Here is a 24121-nt window from a genome sequence, read left to right on the forward strand (position 1 = left end):
GGGGCTAAACTATGTTATGGTATACCACATGGTATGGTTCACATTATAATGGCAGTGGGGAAAATAGCAATGCATGCTCAACCTCTGTGTTACAAACTACAGCGCTCAAAAAAGATGGAAAGAAAATTTTTGCTTAACTGCCTTTATATATTACTCTGACTGTATGTAACACTAGCTGATTATCCAGCAGAATGCTGATTTGTTTATAATATCAATAAACAATATCATCAATCAACAATTATCAATCCTGGCATTTTATATACATTTCCAGTTTAGAAAATATATACCTTTCAATTTGAACAAGTAGTTTTAAGTTACACCCTTAGAGTTCACTTGCTAGCTAGATAATTCAAGTGATGCACATTTGAAAGATCCATATATACAGCCCTATAACATATCTGGAATTATCACATATTAATACAGTGCATATATACATATAATATTTTTAAAAATATTCTAGAAGTACTCTGGCACAGTATTCTGGCAGTACAGTACTCAGTACTCTGGCTATTCCTTTAACTACATAAATAATCAGTGTGGCCTATCAATGCACTTGAGCCCCAGATATGTATAAACTGGATAATCCTTTCAAGCAAATGAAACGATTACCAAACTGCAATCTACACGTTTATGTACATGAATACCTATAATAAACTGATAAGCTGAATTAACAGGAGTATATATATATAGGTAATGCTGCCACTGGCTTATACTTCGTTCAGACGTCTGACATAGAAAGGGGACAGTTCTAGTAAACGTATAAATATAAACTAAATGCATGACTGACTGTTTGAAAAATTCAGTGAGTGCATGATCGATAAATGTGTTTTTTAAAAGCAAGTTCACTTGACTTGAGGCAAGTGAGGCGGTCAAACAATACATAAGATACACTAAAGGGGATACATGTTTGTGGGGCAGGCATGGAGATCATAAAACAACTTCAATCATACATATGTATCACAAAACGATGTGTCGATCTCTCTGCAGCAGACTGGACCCACTGTCGACATGTTTATGGTGCTACCTCACTTGAACACTATGCTGAACACACCTGACATTATGGCCAATGATTCAAGACAAACTAGTAACACCCCTCCTACGCCCCCCCCCCCACCCCCTTAGTTGGCCTACCCATCCAATTTATTCTCTGCTGCGTGTATAGGGAAGAAATACAAACATGGACAGTTTTAAGGCATGATGGGGCTAAGTACTGAACCTGGGTTTGTGGCTTGTTAGGCTGATGTTCGAACCTCTCAACCACTAATTAAGTTGCCATGAGAGTTGACATGTACATGTACACAGTGTAAACTTTAGCCAGTGGCCCACAGAAGAGTGTGCCAGACAGTAACACACTATAACAGAAAGCTCCACAAGGTTACATGTTTAGACCAGTGGCACTTCATGCATTATTTCCTGTGGGAATATTTTGGAATATGGGTTCAGGCAGCAGAAGAATTTTCAGTTCTCATCACCATTATTTCTGTTATATTTCAGGATAATCTCTGCACACTCTAGTGACAATTTTTGGCAAAAAAATGAAATATGTGTAATGTAATACATGTATTCTGATGTAGGGGGGGAAATGATGCGTGAACTGTGGGATTTAATATGCCATGGAAACAGTTGTGGTACAGTATTCTGATCACACCGTTTTACATCTGCGATCAGTAATGTATTCAGAAATAAAAACATAATGAATATTAAAAATGTTCATAACATCAGACAACTGAATGTTGTTTCTTGTCAGCTGTTCCTCTGGCTAAAAGTCCATAGCAGGTGACAGGTATTTTCTACATGTGCAGCTATCCAGCTAGCAATCCAACATTGGCCAGTTATACATGTATGCCAGCATGGTAGAGAGTGGTTGAGTCTGCATGAACATTTGGTTGACAACAGCCAAATGTTGGTTTTCCAACTTTATCACACAGACAGAATCTAAAAGTTGTGCGTTGTTCAGCAAACAATATGTAGAATTGCTGTTAGAGCTATGCTAACTATCATATGCTTGATTTTTAATGTTTTCTGTTACCCACCCACACATCATTTTACCACCACGCCCCAACCCATCAAAAAAACTTGCCACAGGTGAAAATATCATAAAATTATAATGAATTTAGGCAAATAAAAGCAGTATAATTTTTTTAACCTACAAATTATGACTGCAATAATGCAGTAAATAAGTGCACAAATGTACATGGAGATATACATATATGGCCAGGCCGCCAATTTCCGAAGACTTAAAACAGCATATCTTAACCACGTCAGTAATTTGGATAATAAAGAGTAAAATATACGTTTTCACTTTTTGTCAAATTAACCAGTATTAGAAGTTTTTGAAGCTTATTGTTTTGGTCTTCGCTTGTACCTCAAATCATGTTTACCACAGGCTACCTGTGTAAATAAATAATAGAGAAACAAAGAAACAGATGCATGATGCCTAAACACACCCCCAGTTTGGATTTCGATGCTTTCCTGTGATGCCGTGGGTGATCTCGTAGGGAAGGATGAGGCAATGCAGTACTGTCCAGGTATAAACTCCCGATGAAATCTTGAAAAGATGTTCTAGAATCGGTGGACGAACTTCGGTGTAGAAGTGAGACTTCCCTACTGGGCAATTCCCTGTCATAACTGACTTCACACTTCGTCGCAAATGGGTAACTCGACGCGGGCCTCACCTTTAGAAGGTCGGCAAAACTAGACATTTTGTTTCGAATACCTATTGTCATTTTGTCACATTTTTACTGCATTCGACTCAGCCCTTCCCAAGTCTGCCCATGCTCTCTAATTTTAGTTCCACAAGCTATCGACACGACAAATATCTGCCGCATTTAACACCACGTTTTCCATTCATAGACCGCTCTGATTTCCCCAGCAGTCGCTCATGTTCGGTTAACAGGCGACGTATTATGACGTCACAGATAAAACTTGTAAGCCCGCGGATTAGGGGATTTTCCTCCAGGATCACCTGCAGCTCACCTTGGATTTGCTTTGGCCGCTATATAGCTCTTGATCCAGATTTTAGGTTTACATGCCTATAGTCCAAACACAAGGCGCCCAGCCTAATATCAAAAAACCAATCTGTCACTGTTGTTCCTTCAAAAGTTACACAAAATTATTTGTATTTTTACTTTACGTTCCGGGTCATTTAGAGGATTTTGAATGGCATTGATATGAATGGGTTGGACTTGGAAGAATAAATAAAGAAAGAAACTATTAAAAACAATTAATTTTCGCCTAAACTATTTATTTATTCCTACCATTATTTTAATTTTCTTTTTTTTTCTTTTTAGTTTAGCCAGTTTAGCTCTATATCTACACCTATATATCCATGTACTAGATACTCACTTGAGTTTTGGAGTTACAAGTAATACTGCAATTCAATTATTGTATGACTTGTTGTTTTTCTGGTTTAATAAACTATGTACTTTTTTCGTCATGTTCCCTTGTTAATGTTTGTTGATTAATGAAGCAGGAAGCGATGCGTTCGGAAGTAAAATGATTAGGCTATGCTTAGTAGATTATAAAATAAGCTTTGCTGACTAGCGTTGATTGATAAAATGATGGATTTCTGTGACAGTATCTATGTACATGTATGTAAGTAAAGAGCACAAGATTTTCTCTATGTGTCTCTCATTTGTGTTATAATAGGTTCTTGTGTAAAGTTTAGCCTGAGCATGATGCTTGAATTACATCTGTAAGTGTGACAGGCTATCTGTCTGTAAATGTCAAAGAAAGCTGTATAGAGTATGTACCCACATGCAATATAATATTACGCACCGGTACACACTGTCGTGATATTCAAACCACATAGGTCCTATATGTTGTATAAACTTAACTCTGAAGTAGCTGTCTTGATTTGTTTGGATCGAGTACCGGTATCATAATATCAAACATGTTTGTATGCGTGTTATTTGTGTAATACCTCGATTTTGACCGTGTGCTAATGTAATGTTACACGGAAGTTTGCACTTTCCTTTTTCTTTTTTCTCCACAGTGGAAGGTCTTAATCCATAATCATTCATTCCTCAATGGAAGAGATTCCCTATTGGACAGCTGACAGTGGGGCAAACCAAATGATCTCTAACATAGGGGCGAAAGGTTTTGATATTTTATTAGATAAATAGATCCGCGTTAAAACGTAACATCTGAGCCACAGCTATTGGATAATATTATTTTAATCAGGATGTTTCTGTTTGATGTGTCACATTTTGCTACGGTTCAGCGATTCTAAAGAGAAGGTGTGTGGCTTCGGACATCCGTCGCATAACTGGTGGGAAATGAGGCCGTCCTGGGAAGTTGAAAATAGCATCAGGCTTGACACTGAGGGCTCTTCCCATCATCTGAGGACATCGTTCGTTTATACAGAGGTTACAACGCCGTGAAAAATGGCTGAAGGGAAACCAGCACGAATAGCCGTTCCGAAAGTACGAGGGGTGGATATAATGAGAGACCCAAACCTGAATAAGGTAAGCCAAATACATATGTGTTTGTTTATTATTTATTTTGGCTTCCGTCGCTGTACGTCCTAATGGCTCTAAGAATCGCTCGTCTCAAGCTGTACGATATTCTATGTCCGTGAATTTACATCCCGCGCGCGTGGCGTGATTTGAGTTCACTTGGCAAGATGGATATACATGGTGACTTGACATATAACCACATACATCCAGCCCTGGAAAACCATCATGACACAGCAGTTTTCCCTTTTTTGCACAGGAGTAGTGATATCCACAATAGGTACACTTTCTGTATAGACATGCAGTTCTTAAGCATCTACATCATTTAACATCTACATCTCCTGCATGGAGCTAAATTTCTAATATCTGCAGAAAGTTCAATGATTCAACCAGCTAGACTTTAGCTGAACTGAAATAAAAATGAAAAATTGACAGAAAGAAAAGAAAAATGAAATGGAAGGGTATTGTGTGGCGGTATTATGTTAACTAATCAATGTACATATCTTCCACCAGTCTGGAACACATTTTTGTTCCCTCCATCTGCAAGACAGATCTGAAATAATCTGGTAGTCCTTCATACATAGGAAATTTGGTTGCCCAGATTTCTTTAATTTAGCCCAACAAGATTTGCAGTAAACGTCTTTATTAAATTCACTTTCAGACATTTTCAGCTTTCATTCATTCTAGTCACTATAAATACATTCCAGAAAATGTTTGTTTTATGATTCAGATTATCATTTGGTTTCTAAATGTCACTGTACTCAGTGAACTGTTCACTGGTTAAACTGTTAAAATTTATTATTTGATTGATGTTTTATGCCACACTCAACAAGATTTGTCAAGGACATTTGACACTCGTACAATACCTACGTAAGTCATAAGTTAGAAAGGCTGGTCGACTCAATCAGCAAGCAAGGTAACATAGATGAACCTCTGCAATTGGTTCCCCAGTCATCATACTGATACAAATAATGTTTAGTAGATATTTACTTCATTCACGTTCAGTCTAAAAATTTGGTAGACCAACCGGCAGCATGGTCTCAATTCCTAGTAGCCTGAAAAAAAATCTGGTTGTCCTGTGATGTCGGGCTAGCGAAGTCCTGCGCAATACTGACTGTCAGTTTGTGAAATACCACTGAGCAAGATGTCAGCCATTCAATTAAACTGAAGTCATTTAAACAAGAGATAGAAATCAAAGTGGAAATTAACTGTTATTTTACAGCCTCTATTGCATGCTACATATATCTGTAGGTTCTGTGTTTTTTAGAGAATGGTTTAAACTGTAATGCAGGGTACAGAAAATATCTACATGTACATGTGTGATGTAAGATGAAGTGTGCGGCTAGAGCAGTGAATAATTAACTTACTTCTGTTAGAATTGATATTGTAATGAAGCTTTGCAAAATAAATCACTGCAAAATTAGTCATGGACAAAAATTTATGGTCAAGTATAGTATAGTATTTTTAACTACAAACTGAAACATTTTACTTGATTTTCATTGATTCATATTCACCTTTTAAGGCCATTTAAGTTTTTTTTGGGGGGGGGGGGACTGTGGCTCAGTTGGTTAGCACATAGCGCAGCCTAATCACCCAGGAGCTTCTCACCAATGCGGTTGCTGTGAGTTCAAGTCCAGCTCATGGTTTCCTCTCCTGCTGTAAGAGGGAAAGTCTGTCAGCAACCTGCAGATGGTTGCTCTGCCCGGTTTCCATAATGCTGGCCGTCGTCATATAAGTGAAATATTCTTGAGTACAGCGTAAAACACCAATCAGATAAATAAAGAAGAGTTTTTTTATGAAGTTTGATTAATTTCTTGTTAGAAAAAAAATGAAGTGTTGACATCCAAAGGCCTGTATGTGGTTCTGAAAGTGCATTTTTGCAGGCCAGTTTTCGGTGATACAAGTTGTAATTTCGGGGATGGGAAAACGTCATGAGATGCTGGGAATAGTTGTAATATGTGTCATTACGTATTATTTTGTTTATTTTTTTTTTTTTTTTTTTTGGTTTCAGGGCATGGCGTTTTCTCTAAAGGAGAGGCAGGTGTTAGGTTTACATGGCTTGCTACCTCCAGCCATGCTTGATCAACAACATCAGGTGGAAAGAGTGATGGTGAATTTCCACCGCTGGGAGAATGACCTAGACCGTTACATCTACCTCATCTCTCTACAAGACCGCAACGAGAAGCTGTTCTACAAAGTTGTCACATCTCACATTGACATCATGCTGCCTATCATTTACACTCCGACTGTTGGACTGGCATGTCAGAAATATGGACTGATATTCCGTAAGCCAAGGTACGTAAGATTTATGTGAAATGTAGATCTACATGTACTTTATTGTACATTGTGTCAGTTCTTTTTTGGATATAATAGTTAAAGCTACATGTAGTAACGCCTAAGTTCGTTTCTCATCAGGATATGTTGGCATACTGCATGTATGTGAGCAGCGAAAAAGCTTTCATTATTTATTGTTGTTATTTTAGAATATCCTTCTGTAGCAAGTTTTGACAAAAATGAAATAATGAGCGTGTGGGTTGGTGAGGGGGAGGAAGGGGAATGCTAAAGTAGTATGTGAGCTGTTGTTGGGGAAATAAGGAGTGAAATGTAATGCCCTCAAAGAACCAGATAAGTGTATTGCCACATTCATACACATGCATTTGTTGTATATCTCTCATTCTTCAACCTTTTCGCATGTTTTCCAAGACGTTTATTTAAGCATATTCTGAAGACGTTATTCTTTGACGATTGATAATCATACTTGTTGCGAAGCCCTGAAACTGGCCAATCCAACCAATGTTGTTTTATCTCCAAACTCAGTTAAAAACGGGCATGAATTGCACTGAAAGATGATTTATTATTTTTGAAAAGGTTGCGGAATTAGGGCATATAAAATGCCCTTAAATTACACACATTAGTTGTATTAAATATGAAACATAAATCTGTCTGTTTTCAAATGGCAATTATCAATATAATAACAGGTGTGCGTTGTGTAAGATAATTGTTCACTCCAGTATACATTTATTGTGTGCCAGGTGGGAATATGCTAACACCAAAAGCATTTTACATATTAAACGTAAATGTAGTGTGTATATAAGGAGTAATATGAAAAGCAAATAATAGAATGAGTGTTTAAACATACGTGACACCACCCTAGCTGCTCTAATTTTCCCAAGGGCTTGGTTCTGTAGAAATTGCATGTGTGTCAAATCTTAACAGTTTGGGTCATAATAAAGAAACTGTGCTTTTTTTTCATGGCTGTCTCTGTCCATATAAAATACATATATAATCAGGCTCGGATACGTTTGATTCAGATGGGTAGTAGTCCGTGAGGTTTTTGGTTGAGGACATAATGCAAATTGTATTTTATGCCTTGACAATATACATGTAACTTGAATAAGGAAGAAAAGCAGCAAAGTTAATTTTTTTTTCCAAAACACTGCATTTGCATTAGGAAATAATACAGGTGCACATGTCCCTTGTAACCTGTCGAAGAGGCTAAGAAATTGTGCCTGGGAATTTAATTGTTGTAATTACTGATCTCATTTGCTACAAGCTCAGCCCAGTGACCTTTACAGGAACCATTGAACACCTACATGTAGATGATTTTGTGGAATGTTGCCTAGTCTTTATTTTGTGACGTACTCTTCACGTGTTTTTATAATCTACATAATGCTATGAAATCAACAAGTTCTGATTTCCCGCATTATGTGCAAATTAGGAACAGTGACTCATGAAAAGACTGTCTTAATTAACATCCACAACTTGTGAGCAAAGACTTTCAAAAGGTTGTGATGGACATTGACCTACTGTCGTTACTGCTAATTTCCAACATAGTGGATATAGGTAGGCCTACATCTGTGCACCTGTGTCTGCCTCTTCTCATCTATGCAGTTACCACTGAGATAGATTGTTAACATGTTTTGTCAGTGTTTTATTCTTCTATATACATGTATGTCTTTCAGAGCACAGTGTGGTGTGGTGCACTCAAACAGCTGCGGTGCGTTGATTTAGTGAAATTGAATGATCTAAATGTGTATGTGTACTCGTATATGTTTATGAATGTTATCTGCAAACCAGCAGCACATCAAAATATGTCTAATGCCCAATATAATATTTCGGCAGTTTTCATTATTGTTCCATTTACATTTTGGAATTGTTGAAATTCATGCATTACTGGTACATGTATATTAAGAAAAGTGAATATGACAGGAATCTTTCTAGTAATAATATACATCTGATTTTATATATTAGGGTAATTCCTGAATTTCTGGAGGCATGTCACAATTAAGCACCTCCACTGATGACATGCACAGTTGTTTGATCTGTCCTTGATTGCAGTACATTATGTGCATTGTCAAGGCCTTTTCCATCAGCTAATTAAATGCCTTACCGAGCGTAGCAATGGTATCATTGTGTTGGCAACTGGTCGTCAAATTGATGTTAAATGGAGATGGAATTGATTGAAATAAACCTTACATATGTGAAATGTGGAAGGTTAACCTAAATGTATGACTGCATGAAACATAAAGTAATAAAAGACAAAACATCCCCTGACTAAAACATATCTCAATCAAAAGCAGGATACTTTCTAAAAAGTGTCATACTTTATTATTTTAATGCGATTTCACCGAAATGAAATGACATGATAACACAGAACTACTGCATAATTAAGACATCATTTTAGATCGTTTACAACCATTTTGTTACGTGTAGGCAAAGGGTCATTTCACAAAGTATTGTGTGGCAGGTGGGTATCATTTACAGACCACCACAGACATAAAATGTTACAAATCACAAGCTGTGTAATATTTTCACGACGGTATCACAAATTAATATGTCAGACAGTGGCATACCGTCTCAGCCCAAACCGTATTCATTTCCCCAAATGCATTTTTGTTCTTCATTTTATAATTTAATCAGCAGTTTCTAAATAACAAATATCAAATTGAGTGCAAAATTCATTAGCAAAGCCGAAGATTTATGGCAAAGAGAAGACGGCATCTCACCAGACAACACTTAAAATTAATTAAACCTTATGAAAAAAATTTTTTTCTTTGAATTTAATACAACTGAAGAATTTAAACTTTGCTCCTTCGTCTTTCTCGCATACAAGGGATGTTTTTTCTGTTTTCTTTGATAAAATACAGTAAAATTATTGAAATGCCGTGCTCCAGCCAAGGTGCTTTCTCTGACGATAATTAGGTCAGCACTGCTTTCATCTTATAAGCCACGGCTACAAAATTGAAGCATCAAATCCTATTGCAATTTTGTAAACATTTAATAGGGAATCAAAATCACCAGCACAACCCCTGTGGAGTCTACGACCTGAAAAATACCACAGCCGTGCATCTGCAGCTTGTCTATATAAACTGGGACGCTGGATTTCCTTGTAAATGATACAGTAGGCCTAGTGTGTCAACAGTTCAAGTAGTGGAAGAAATGTTCTTTCAGTACATCCAATTTCCAAGACAACTATATTTATCACTTTGGCCTTCGTCGCCAAAGTTGACAACTTTTATCTCTCCATAGGCTACTGCTTAGACCATTATGCAGAAAATGTTAGAGAGCTAGAGTAAATGTGACGTCACCTTCCTCTTGGTAATGGAGATGTGCTGAGGCTGTGTCAAGACCAAGTTTCTATAAACTATTAATGGATTGAAAAAAATCTTTAATACCGGTTTAAGATACTTTGAATGGTAGCCTTTTGGTGGACATAGACAGTAGTCAGGTACCGCTTTTCTCTTTTAGGGGTTATCGATCTACTTTCCATGAGAACAAATATTTATGGTATTCAGGCTTATGTTATTTATATTTTTGATGTGGGTAACTAACCGGCACCTAAAATGTTACATTGCCCGAAGCATTGTGCATTATTTGTTGAAAACAACATACATGACGTCTTGTTTGACAGCGTGTTTTATTGATGCGTGACGTAGGAATGTGATAGTTTACAGTACATTGATTATGCCTTCATACCACCCAACTCAGACTGGAATGTCATCGTTTTTTTTACATCGATGTTCTAATCACGTGACATCCAATTAGGTGAAATAACAATTTTATCAGGAAGGAAATCCTTTACCGTTTATATAAAGAATAAATTTCTTTTCTTTCAGTTCAGTTTAATGTGCTGAATTTTTGGTGTATATATCCTATATTATTTCAGTAAGCTTACCATACACGTGTAGATATATTGCGACCTACAGTAGCACATCACAAAATACTCAAGTTTTCATATTGTTGGTCGCACTAGACAGTTAGGCCTATCTTTATTTTTATATTATAATATAATGTTTTGTCAGAAGTCGGTGTTTTCTACTGTATACCCAAGAATTATTATACAGGTTATATGGGATGAAATACTGGTAGCCGTTTTGTCCTTGCAAGATGTACTGATATTACACCTCCAGTATAAATTATACACCTGCACTTGTAATACTGAATTTGTTATCCTTGAAGTGTTTATATAGGGCAGAATACCAGCCTATCCTGATGATATTTATTTATTTACTACCAGATAAATCTTTGATGAACTGATTTTGTTTTTCAGAGGTCTGTTCATCACCATCAATGACCTTGGGTATGTGTACGACATCCTTTGTAACTGGCCTGTGGATAATGTGAAGGTCAGTGCTTTTCCTCTTATACCATGGGCATTTTCCTGCTCTGCTGTGGGCATTTCCCTGCTCTGCTGTGGGCATTTTCACCATCTGTGTGGTGTTTCACTCTGCTGTGGGTATTTCCTTTGTCTGTGTGTACATTTCTCCCATCTGCTGTGGACATTTTCCTCATCTGCCATGAGCATTTCCCTCTAAGCTGTGAGCATGTCAATCTTCTGCCATGGGCATTTTCCAGTTCTGCTGTGGGCATTTTCCAGTTCTGCTGTGGGCATTTTCCAGTTCTGCTGTGGGCATTTCCCTGTTCTGCTGTGGGCCTTTCCCTGTTCTGCTGTGAACATTTCCCTCTTCTGCTTTGGGCATGTCAATCTTCTGCCATGGGCATTTCCCTGTTCTGCTGTGGGCATTTCCCTGTTCTGCTGTGGGCATTTCCCTGTTCTGCTGTGGGCATGTCAATCTTCTGCCATGGGCATTTTCCATTTCTGCTGTGGGCATTTCCCTCTTCTGCTGTGGGCATTTCCCTCTTCTGCTGTGGGCATTTCCCTCTTCTGCTGTGGGCATTTCCCTCTTCTGCTTTGGGCATTTCGCTCTTCTGCTGTGGGCATTTCGCTCTTCTGCTGTGGGCATTTCCCTCTTCTGCTGTGGGCATGTCAATCTTCTGCCATGGGCATTTTCCATTTTTGCTGTGGGCATTTCCCTCTTCTGGTGTGAACATTTCCCTTTTCTGCTGTGAGCATTTCCCTTCATTCCATCTTTTTATAATTATGGGTTAATATCAGGTACCATGCAGTACAAGTATTGCAAATTAATTATTTTATTCCTAAACAAAATTCAGAAATGTGAAATACGAGTGTTGTGTGGCTTATAGACTGAACTGCTGTAGAAAGACTGGTGTTAGGAGTGTTTGACCATGGTCACATCATTATTTAGCATTGCATCAATTTAATGAACCTTTCCATGACTTTACCACAATGGCTTAAACAACCAAGTTAACCCATTAACTTACCAACTTCACACAAGTATCACTATTCTCATCACTTTCATTGTTAGGAGATAAATCTCTTGTTGCGTACAAAAAGAATGTTAAAAGACATGGCAGACCTACAGTGGACCTAGATCATACTTCATTGTACAATATAAATCACATTTACCTATTCCTGGACTTGTCTGTATGGGTCATCCACTTTTGTATGAAACAATTCTGCTGGTTTACACAGTATTGTTTTACCTTTTTCTCGCGTCAGCAATCTTCACACTTTTGTAGTTATACATGTAGGATGGCCAAGTGGTTTTAAATACTACTCTTGAGTTTGCTGGCATTGTAAAGTGTCCAAGCCAAACATTGGAATCATTATTTAATACTGGACAGTCTCAATGCTCATGGATCATTTGAACTCTTTACTTATAAATGTAGAGATATGGAAATTACTATTTCAAACTAATGCTGGAGTGTTGAAGGTATTTTGAACATTATCTGTTATGTTTGATTGTGTTGACAGTACATTGTAGTGACAGATGGGGAGCGTATCTTGGGCCTGGGTGACCTAGGTGCCTATGGGATGGGGATACCTGTTGGTAAACTGGCCCTGTACACAGGGCTGGCTGGGGTAACACCCTCACAGTGTCTCCCTATCATGATAGATGTGGGCACAGATAACCAGGTAAGTCAGACTGATGTTCACAACAGTTAATTGTGGCATTATTGTCACTATTATTTCAGGACCATATCTAGAGCCATTCTAATTCCAGAAAACATTTGGGACCCGAAACTAATCAAACTGTATTAAAACTAACAGGTAAATTGAACAAAAAAGTTTTCATATAAATTTCTTTCATTCACACATCTAAAAACTCTCCAAAAGCATCATTTTGGAGTTGAATTTTTTTTTATTTAATTTCTTTATGCAGTCTCAAAACACCTTTTGAGATCAGAACAAGTTTGGGATCAGAACCTTAAATTTTTTTTCTAGGTGATGCTTAAATTTGCATACCTGGTATGTACATTTATACTATAGTAAAATATCTAAATTGTCGTTGAATTTCGGGGGATTTTAATGTTAATCACATAAAATTTCACATGATTTTTCATCAATTTTGTAAGGCAGGTGATTGTTTGATGAAATATTTGATGAAATACATTATTTACTGTATGCTTTCACATTAAATAAATGTATGTTTCAGTTATGTATAGTGAAGCAAATGTTATAACATACAATCATTTTAACAGCATAAGGGAAATTGCTCCTACCGCAGCTAATAAGAGTACAGTGATAAATGTATCAATGTAACGCCTCTGTGAATATCAAATATTGTAGCAGACATTGTGTCTGTGCACCACTAATTGACCAAATCATGTATGACAGACATATTTATGTGTATATATATGTCTAAAGATTAATGTAATGTGCTGTCCCAGAATTGGAAACACTTGTGGCAGCTGTAATGTTTGTTTACTCTATCTAACTGTATGTATCTCGCCCAACATTGTACGCATGATTCAAATACGTACATCTGTACCTGGATACCATGGTGTTAAAATAACTAGTGGGTGTACAATTTATTATTTCTGGTGTTTTGATAGCCAGTACACCTGTTTGTGGTCTCTGAACAGTCAAATAATGGCTGCCAACATCACATGTATGCTGTAGTTACAGACTGGCTAATCAAACAATTGAAGACCATGCCAGTATGTGCTCTCAGAGTTGTAGCTGAAATATTTTGTCTTTCCCATGAAGAAAAAAATTCTCTGAATTGCGAGGTCAGAACTGAATGTAATAAGTACATCCACCTAAGTACATCGAGGTCAGAACTGAATAAAGTAAGTACATGAGTGTCTTGTACATATATATATGTTTTTTGTTTTTTTTTAACGACTTTGCAAAGTAAGCGTGTACATGTGATGAGCATGTGCAGGATTCATTTTGGGTGGGGAGAAAGCAGATTTTATATTTCACTGTCATAGCATAGAAAGCATTACGTGCATGACACTGGCTGCCATAGTGGTGAATACTGGCATACATACGTACATGTACATATAACGGTATAAGGTCTATACACACACTCTGTCAAACAGACCCTAGATCTGATTTACCATCACAGTATAGCTGGGGGTATGGCTACATACAGGTCACTGACAGTAGGCCTGAACTACTTTACAAACCGACAAGAATATTTGCTTGGTTTTACATTTCCCAGTTTAAAGAAAATGAGATGTCCAAAGTATGTGTCCCAAGGTCAGGTCATAAGAGAGCAAGATAGGTGTGTAGGTCTGCATAAAGGTTATAAGGATATACCAGACAAATAATTCATATCCAAACTAGCATTTACTTGTAAATGTTGAAAGAAAAGCATTGACTTATAAACGGTGGCATAATATGTACAGGTTATTTTAAAGAAGATATCTTCTGATTTTGAATAAACTAAAATTAATGTGCATTTTTATGTATGAAGTACTAATTTTGTACTTTATTTCAAAAATGTTTTATGGTACTCTATCAATTTTTGAAGTCGTATCTAGATGTTTTGCTCTCCGTTGTTGAAAGCCAGTTAACCATATTTCTCAGCACATTTTTGTGTTTGTGTTTGAATGTTGTTTGCTGTGTGACTAGGGCCACTGAAATTTAAATTTTGGGTTTACAAGCAGAATGAATCATTTTCCATTGCCAGAGGAGAGTATAAAAATGAAACTGAAATATCATTCAAATTGTGTGAAATGGGGACTTTCTCAGCAATTGTTCTTGTTAAAACTATGTTTATGTTATAGAAGAGTCTTGAAAAATAGGAAAAAATCATAAAAAACATAAAGATGGTACAAAATCTAAAGGTGGATTTTCAGTCTTATTTTTATTCTACTTTTGAATATTTTAGTGTTGACTCGCCCATAAAACATGAAATATGATTGGTGTAACATAAGGTGCATTCCATGAGTTTGTGTGATCTTGTCTAAATTATTCTCATTTGGTCATTATTGTTACATTCTTTATATCAAGTACCTTGCATACATAGTATAGAGTTCTGTTTATTTTCCGCTCACACTTGTAATCCTTACATGGGAAGGTCTGCCAGCAACATGCGGTTGGTCGTGGATCTCGCCCGGGCTCTACCCGTTTTCCATCCACCATAATGCAGGCCGCAGTCGTATAAATGAAATATTCTTGAGTACTTTGTGAAACACCAATGAAATAAGTAAATAATCCTCGTAAGGTCGTGTAACAGTGTCATTTTACAATCAGACAAATGATGAAGTAATTTAAATCTGTATTTCAGTCTTTGTTAGATGATCCCCTGTACATTGGCTTAAAACAGAAGCGTGAAAGAGGCCCCAGGTATGACAAGTTACTGGATGAATTCATGAAAGCTGTGACAAAAAGGTAAGGGTTAAGTTACCAAAGATAATAATTTCTAATAAAGCTTGACTACATGTAGTTGTGATTATATGAAATTTTTTGAAGTTAAAGAGGTTATACCCAAGATTTAGTGCAAAAAATCTACATCCGCTGATCAAATCAAATTATCTGTATTTACTAAGAATAGCTAAAAATAGTGCCTTTCAGTAAGTATCATATGTGTGCATGTACCATTTATAGGGTTAAAATAATCTATAGTTTGAAAAAGTTATAATGTGACTCTTCATAATTTTATTAACATGTGCATAGACAAGACTGATATTTTGTGAAAGGTATTTTTTGAGTTGTTCTAAAACAATAGCAAAAATTCAATTGAATTCCAAAACCCTCTGCCTCTTTAAATATGATAACTGCACTAAAGAAATCATGTTTCAATTACTAATTTTGCAGATATGGAGATAATACTTTGGTGCAATTTGAAGATTTTGGAAATGCCAATGCATTCAGACTTCTGGAGAAATACAGAGACCACTATTGTGTTTTTAATGATGATATTCAAGGTATTTTTTTCTTGTTTTCAAAAAAAGTTTATAGCTCTTGCTGTTGAAAATAGGTCCATACATGTAGTTATGTCATTTGTTGTTGAGAAGGTGTATACAATGAGAATTGTAATGGTCTATGCATTAGATGATCATTTTTTATGTATTATATCCCCACCACATGGTCGCTTTTTCCATCTGGACTTTCGGCTGAAATTGGTGTGTAGCATAGTTCTTCTATTGTTAGGATTCTCAAACTTACACAAAAGAAGTAAAGAGAGACTTGAAGTTGTGCACTACAGGTTGTTTTTTCACATTTTGAATTTGTTTTATGAGTTCTCTTCCTTTGCGCATGTTTAGCTCACCTGTATAAAGTACACGCGTAGCTTATGTCATGCCCTGAGTGTCAGCGTCCAATAATAGAGAAAGTAATGTTAAACAAAATGTTAGGGGTGGTATCTTAAAAAGTACTGCAGGTACTGAGCTCATGGAATGCACACATATAGAGTATGATAGCATGAGGGGAATATTAGTGTATTGTGTTTTAGAATCACTGTTAAACAAAATGTTAGGGCTGATATCCTAAAAAGTATTGTATATTTATTGACCTGAAGTTTTCAATGCATATCAAGCACAATGACACAAGGGAGATGTTCCATCACTGATGCTATGTGAGCATATTATCTACTGTAAATTACAAAAGTCACAAGTTCGGTTCTTTATGCATTGAGCTGAAGTTTTGCATTTATGTGTCTCATACAGGCAAGCTGTTTGGTAGCCTTGCTACAATTTCTAAGTTTTCGACTCATTGATGAGCAAATTTGTGCTGGGCATATTTTGACTATTGGTTGTTTGCAGTGACAGCCATCTTTGATGTAAGATTGAGTTCCCTAAATGACCATAAATGTCCTCCATGACTAACTTGCCCATGTGTGATTATTCTCAGAGCTCTATTGGTTTTAGATTGGTGTTTTGAGGTTTTCTTGAAACAGGGATGACATTCTACTGGAAAATTACAAGTTTCAGCACCAAAAATAATATTTTGTGACAATTATTTGCCTCTAAAAATGCACTTTTGTGGGCGAAATTTTAGGTCATTTAGGACATTGCGCACTGGGTGTCTGAAGTGTGATAAGCAGGACAGAGGCCCTTGGTTGGTAAGGGTATACAATGGGCAATCCACCCTAAATGACCTAAAATTTCGCCCATAAAAGTGAACTTTTAGAGGCATATAATCATCACAAATGTTATTTTGGGTGCTGATCATTACACTTTTCATTGCAAACCTCAAAACACCTTTGTGAATTCAATAAAACTCTCAGAATCAGGAAAAATGGGCAAGTTAGTCATGGACAAAATTTATGGTCATTTTGGGTACACAAACTTACGTCAAAGATTGTTGCCATTGCAAACCATCTGTTTCATGGGACATAACTATAATATCATATGGTGCATGTAACAAATTATGCAAGATAACCTGAAGTTATGCATTCTCACATTTTGATTTTTTGATTAGTTGTCTGCATTTGCCCATACACCTGTATGTTGTGCATACCCATGTTGTCCGCAGTGGTAATTGTCAGCAGAAAGTGAACATGTAGGGTGTGAAAAGTTTCTTGCCGAAACTCCAGATTAAACATTTGAAAAATTATTCACATTAATAACAGTTTTAAGCAAGTATTCACCTGTATTGAGCTGTATGCGAGAACAGTGATAGCAGGGAATCTGGAAAATTCAAAGACAGCTTTTTATTAATTGCTTTAATTACATTTAGCATTAAATTTTACAGTGTATTACGCAAAACATCATCTGTTTTCAGGTACAGCGGCTGTAGCTGTGGCAGGGATTATAGCCAGTCTGAAAATCACAGGAAAGAAACTGTCAGACAATGTGTTTGTGTTCCAGGGAGCAGGGGAGGTAAGCATTGCACAGAATATAACCACCAGTTAGTGAGCTGTATGGTGTACATGTAGAATTGATTCAGCTGTGGTTTCAGATTCTAGTAGCAGTGAGTAGTGTAGTGTCCTTTATATTAAAGAACTACACATTACAGGAAATTATTAATTGCCACATGTTAACATTAATGGAAATCTTGTTTCTATGCTTTTTATTTACTTGCTAAATCAAACTATTTAGGAGTCAACTCTTGTCATGCAAACAGATGAACACATTTCGCTTTGCTATTCCGTGTATTTTGTGAAGAAAAAAAAAATCGAAGAACCAAAATACCTCAAAGATTAATTTGTCTATATAGTAATTCAGTGACGCTCAGATATGAGAAACTGTATTTCCAACTCAAACTGTAAAGCTTGTGATGATATTTATTCACAACTGAAAGATTAAACTCTTTATTCTAACAGGCATCCATAGGAATTGCATTGCTAGTTGTCATGGCGATGCAGGCTGAAGGTGTGTCTAGAGAAGAAGCCATCAAAAAGATCTGGATGGTGGATTCCAAAGGATTAATTGTCAAGGTACACAGCAAAACATTAATCCTTGCTCAGTAATTTCTCACGTTGAATGTGTGAGACCTGAAATGTTAACCCATTCAAGACTTGTCTATAATACCAGAAGCTTACATGGCAAAGGCCAGTAGTCCAGAGAGCAACACTTGGTAATGAGGGTGTGCATTGGAAAACCCGATATGCTTACCCGAAACTTCATGTTTTTTTTTGTTTTTGTTTTTTGTGGTCCTACCCAGATGTTAATCGGGTGTTGAGAGATGCAGTGATCTGAGTGTCACCCTGAATAGTCTCCACACATGGCATTGGATACATAAGTAATGTAACTCTTATGTTGTATAACTTCATTTTGACTCAATATTTCAGCATTATATTTTGCCATCATCAGGACTTCTGTTTTTCAGAGTTACTCTACTTCTTTATTATGTGAAACAGCCGTGGAGCTATTGAATTTTGTGTTAGATACCTGGTCCAGTACAATAAATAGATTAATGAAGAGTATATGTGAGTGTAGAAGTATTTCATTTTCTTCAGGTGTCAGTTATTCACTTATCTCTGTTCTCCTGTGTGTGTAGAATCGGCCCAGGGGAGGAGTGACAGGTCACAAAGAGATGTTTGCCCAAGATCATAAACCCATTGACAAGCTGGAGGACATTGTGGAAGCCATTAAGCCAACAGCCATTATAGGTAACATATTTACCTTTTCTAGATTATGACAGTTGTAGACTTCAAACTCATTAAGTTCCACCTGTCTCCATATGCTCATATACACGTACTGTAATATAACAGCCTGTTGGTTGAATGTTAAACTTACAAAGAGAGTTCGAGACAGAAATATTGAAAAGAGTTATTCTCAGGTATGAGAAGCTGAAACAAGTCGAGGTTTATAAGTTAAGAATCTACTCCAGACTTAACACACAGTTAAGAATAGATTCTCAACTCCAGACTTAACACACAGTTAAGAATAGATTCTCAACTCCAGACTTAACACACAGTTAAGAATAGATTCATAACTCCAGACTTAACACACAGTTAAGAATAGATTCTCAGCTCCAGACTTAACACATGGTTAAGAATAGATTCTCAACTCCAGACTTAACACACAGTTAAGAATAGATTCTCAACTCCAGACTTAACACACAGTTAAGAATAGATTCATAACTCCAGACTTAACACACAGTTAAGAATAGATTCTCAGCTCCAGACTTAACACATGGTTAAGAATAGATTCTCAACTCCAGACTTAACACACAGTTAAGAATAGACTCTCAACTCCAGACTTAACACACAGTTAAGAATAGATTCTCAACTCCAGACTTAACACACAGTTAAGAATAGATTCTCAACTCCAGACTTAACACACAGTTAAGAATAGATTCTCAACTCCAGACTTAACACACAGTTAAGAATAGACACTCAACTCCAGACTTAACACACAGTTAAGAATAGAGTCTCAACTCCAGACTTAACACACAGTTAAGAATAGATTCTCAACTCCAGACTTAACACACAGTTAAGAATAGATTCTCAACTCCAGACTTAACACACAGTTAAGAATAGATTCTCAACTCCAGACTTTTAAAGATTCTTAAAGCCAACAGAATAGATTCTTAGATTCTTAAATCGACGAAGAGAAAAAAACACTTTTTTGTAAACAGTGGCTACTTAATGTATTCGGACACCTGCTCAAAGTTCGTCTAGTAGTGGCACTATATGTTGGCCCTGACGACAGCCTACATGCATGAGTGAATTGAGTTGTGGTTTGAATTTCATTACTTTTCTTCTAGGCTTTGCACATTGTTATGGCCGTAATCATTTCTGTCCTAACTTTCAACAAGTTACAGCAGACTTCTACTCTGGAGATCTACTTTAAGTTTTTGTCAAGACAAATGGAAATGTGTATTCAGAATGGTGGCCAACCTGAAACTGAAGGCTGTGACACCCTCCAACAAACAGGTACATGGACAAACAATGTTAGGAACATGGTATTTAATTTAAAAAGAGCAATCAATCAAGTGCGTTTTGGTAAACTGTTACACAGGTGCAGCAGCTGTACCTGGGGCCTTCACAGAAAAACTGCTGAAGACAATGGCCAAAAATCACAAACATCCCATCATCTTTGCTTTGAGTAACCCGACGAGTAAAGCCGAATGCACCGCAGAGCAGGCCTACAAAGCTACTGAGGTGGGTAACGGGGCAGGTGACTCGGGGTAAACTGCAGACAGCCATGCAAAGACTGGGTTACCTTACTGCTTGTAAATGTTGTTTCTCCAACATTGTAAAATGTACAGAGTAAATATAGTAGATTTCCTGGAGAATTCAATCATGCTAGTGCCATAGATAAAATATTTTCTATCCATGAGATCTGTAGGTGCTGAAGTGTTTTAAAAGTTGGCTGAATGATAGTGAAGAAACATGTTTTTGGGTATTTTGGTTGCGAATTCCGTGGTTTACTGTATGAAAATGCTGTTCTCCAAAAAGTCATCTGGTTCTAATAAAGATTTCTTTTCAGTTTAGACTTTTTAAAAACTGTTGTGGTTATGAGACATTTAGTGTAACAAGTCCCTGTTTTATTTGAGAATTTCTCCTTGCCTTGATGTCTGATTTATTGTTTCGCATTGCAGGGTCAGTGTGTGTTTGCCAGTGGCTCACCATTCAGTCCAGTCCAGCTAAAGGGCAAGACTTACCACCCTGGTCAGGGGAATAATGCCTACATCTTCCCTGGGGTGGCCCTCGCTGTGGTTGTTAGTGACATCCGTATTGTGTCAGAGGACATATTCCTCACCTCTGCCAAGGTATGCTCCTTTCTGAGGCTGATCCACATCTGAGATGCCCAATATTATAATTATAGGTGACAACTGCACTGGCAGCCGTGTTGGATCTGTAACAGTACATATAGTGAGTGTGACACTCCAGGGGCTGGTTCTAGGAAGCCGTCGCAAATTACACCTAGTGTAACTTCAATGAAACCATATGGTGAAGACATACCTGTATTACGATAAAATGGGTATAAAATAATATGTTTGTTTTTAATCAGATAAGTCTCTGGTGATGACATAGTTGGTGTTAAATGTCCTTATCAGTTCATGAGAAACTCTTATGCTTTAAAATAACTTTTTGATTCTTTTCCAACATACATGTATATAAAGGTAGGAATTTGACCTTTGACATTTCAGCTTATCTCCTTACATTAACATGGCTTAGATCAAGATTTAAGCAGCACTCAGGTTTCTCCACCGGTAAAGTGATGGTCCATTTTATAGGTGTGAAGTTCTTGAGTAGGATATGTTGTTCAACCACACTCAAACAAATTAAATTTAACATCAATTTAATTAATAAATTTAAAGAACTCTCAAGTAAATAAGTTTACACACATTGGTTATATAATACTTGTTCCTGTTGTATTCATCAGATAACATGAATAATGAAAATGCTTACACATCTTATTCCAGTCTCTTGCCAAGCTAGTGACACAGAACGACCTGGACAAGGGACGTGTGTACCCGCCACTGTCAGACATCCTCACTGTCTCCACACAGATCGCTGCAGATGTGGTCGAGTTTGCGTACAGAAACAACATGGCTCACAGATTCCCAGAGCCCAAGGACAAATTAGAGTTCATCAAGTCTGTACAGTATGATACCAACTATGAGAGTTTTATACCTCACATATATGACTGGCCAGTCAGTGGAAAACTATAAAGCTCTTGTTAATGTTATTAGTTATGTCTGCTGCTTTTCTGTCACAGAAAGTCAGATTATGTTATTATTATCTGAGGGATGAGTGCATCGCTGAGTAGAATATGAATGGATAAAGGGTCTGCTGGTTTTACCACATTTATTTATTGATAGTACATGTACATGTACATAAATGAGAATAGACAATATACAATGTGGAGCTTAGAATTGCAATTACAGTGTATTTTGGATGAACAGTACTGTATGTTTGCAAGTGTTAGAAACAAAAATCTACCATCTCTGAGCATTAAGTAAATCTTGTTAATATTTTCAATTATGTATGGGTTGCTTTTCTTACTGAGAATTGAAAAATTCAGCATTACACATAATTTATCAAGATTAGACCAATTTCTCCCCTTAGCAATGTTGCCGAACATACTGGATTAAGTCTGTTTTTCATTGTATGTTTGTTTATACCATTTAGCTTAAATCTAATTTCTTCTTATTCATTTCCAAAGTACACATGAATGTGTACCATAACATACATATAGTTTTTCTTCGTTTCTCTTATTTATTGTTGTTGCCATACATTAGTGTGGCATATAATGTGCAGTAGGCTACTTTGGCTGCTTTGTTAACTATTAACAATTACATTTAGACAAACGATAATACATTCAGGATGTGTTATTTGAATACAAATACTTGAAATGCTATGAAGGTAGGTGCTTAAGAGTTACTGTAGGCCCCTATATTTCCCGTCTACTTTATGCTTACTGGTATAAAAAGGGAAATTATTATAGCTGCGTGAACAAGGTGATCAGGAGGTACAGCCTTCTCAACATCCTGTATTAATTGAAAATGATTTTGTTTTTAGAATTGTATGGTATGCAAGTACACTATTGTTCCAGTGTACCATTAAGGTTGTAGTGGTTCAGACCATCAGTATATTCTTATGGATATACACTTTCTTTTACGAACCACTGCATGTGATTGTATTTAAATGTAAGCCAGACAATATAGTAGCCAAATATATGATAACAACTTGAATGTTCATAAAGCTAAAAGATGTATATCTTATTGGTTGACATCATCATAAATTTTTTAGAAAACTTTGTTAAATTTATTACTTTCTACAGTCCATGCTATATATGTAGTAAAGATTTTGTTACTGTCAGAAACAAATAGAATATTTGAGATAGTAGAGAGAAGTGGCTACTTTTATAGCGATACAGAAACAAAATTTTGCTTATGCATTGATGTTAAAATTTTACTATGTAAAATATAAGGCTTTCTTATTTTGACATTACTTTTTCCCTTTATAACAGAAATTAATTTCTTTTATTTTAAAGTGATTATGGTATGATACATATTATGCATAGGTTACACAATACATTTTAGATCAAATTCCATTTTTCGTTGTTTTATTTGGCCAAAATATGTCTCCTTTCTCTTTTGAGAAAAGATAATGTTTTTGAAATTCATTTTGTCAGTTTGCTATATTTGTATGTGATATTTTAATTATTTTCATGACCAGTATAAATCAGTGTTTATATAGGTTATTGTTTTACAGTTAAAACTAAATAATTATTGCATTCCAATACCAGTCATGGTATCAAATGTTAAAGCATTATTGGCATTCCAGTGTACTGTACCCTATTCTGTCATTACATTAGAGCAATCTCTAAAAGAAGCTGCAGCTATGATATCTGTGGCACGGTTTTTGAGGAGTATGTGTATGATGAAAGTGTGGCAGTTAAAGTGTCTGGTGGATTTGTTCCTTGTAAGGCTGAGGTTACTCTCTAAAAACACATTATTATTATAACTGTTAAATGCAGATTTATTATTTTCAAGTGGATTTTATATTATATGTATAATCTTTTCAACCGGTTTTATTTTTATGTTTTAGCTGAATTCCAAGTATCCATATGAAAATAAAATCACTGTTAAATTTATCTTTTTTGTTGTTGTTTTTTGACTTCATAATTAAGCAGATGATCTCGCCATATGATTTACAGCCTCTAGAATA

General features: G+C 36.3%; 1 protein-coding gene across 1 annotated transcript; it reads left to right on the forward strand.

The window, feature by feature from the left end:
- Positions 1–4177: 4177 nt before the first annotated feature.
- LOC135469772 (NADP-dependent malic enzyme-like) lies at positions 4178–24007 on the forward strand. Its single transcript, XM_064748366.1, has 12 exons — positions 4178–4466; positions 6466–6749; positions 11005–11080; positions 12571–12732; positions 15338–15441; positions 15868–15977; positions 17776–17873; positions 18317–18430; positions 18994–19105; positions 20460–20602; positions 21043–21213; positions 21871–24007. The coding sequence occupies exons 1-12, from the start codon at positions 4386–4388 to the stop codon at positions 22117–22119; spliced, it is 1704 nt and encodes a 567-aa protein (XP_064604436.1). The 5' UTR covers positions 4178–4385; the 3' UTR covers positions 22120–24007.
- Positions 24008–24121: the final 114 nt, after the last annotated feature.

This window comes from Liolophura sinensis, chromosome 1 (assembly GCF_032854445.1).
Source record: "Liolophura sinensis isolate JHLJ2023 chromosome 1, CUHK_Ljap_v2, whole genome shotgun sequence".
NCBI lineage: Eukaryota > Metazoa > Mollusca > Polyplacophora > Chitonida > Chitonidae > Liolophura > Liolophura sinensis.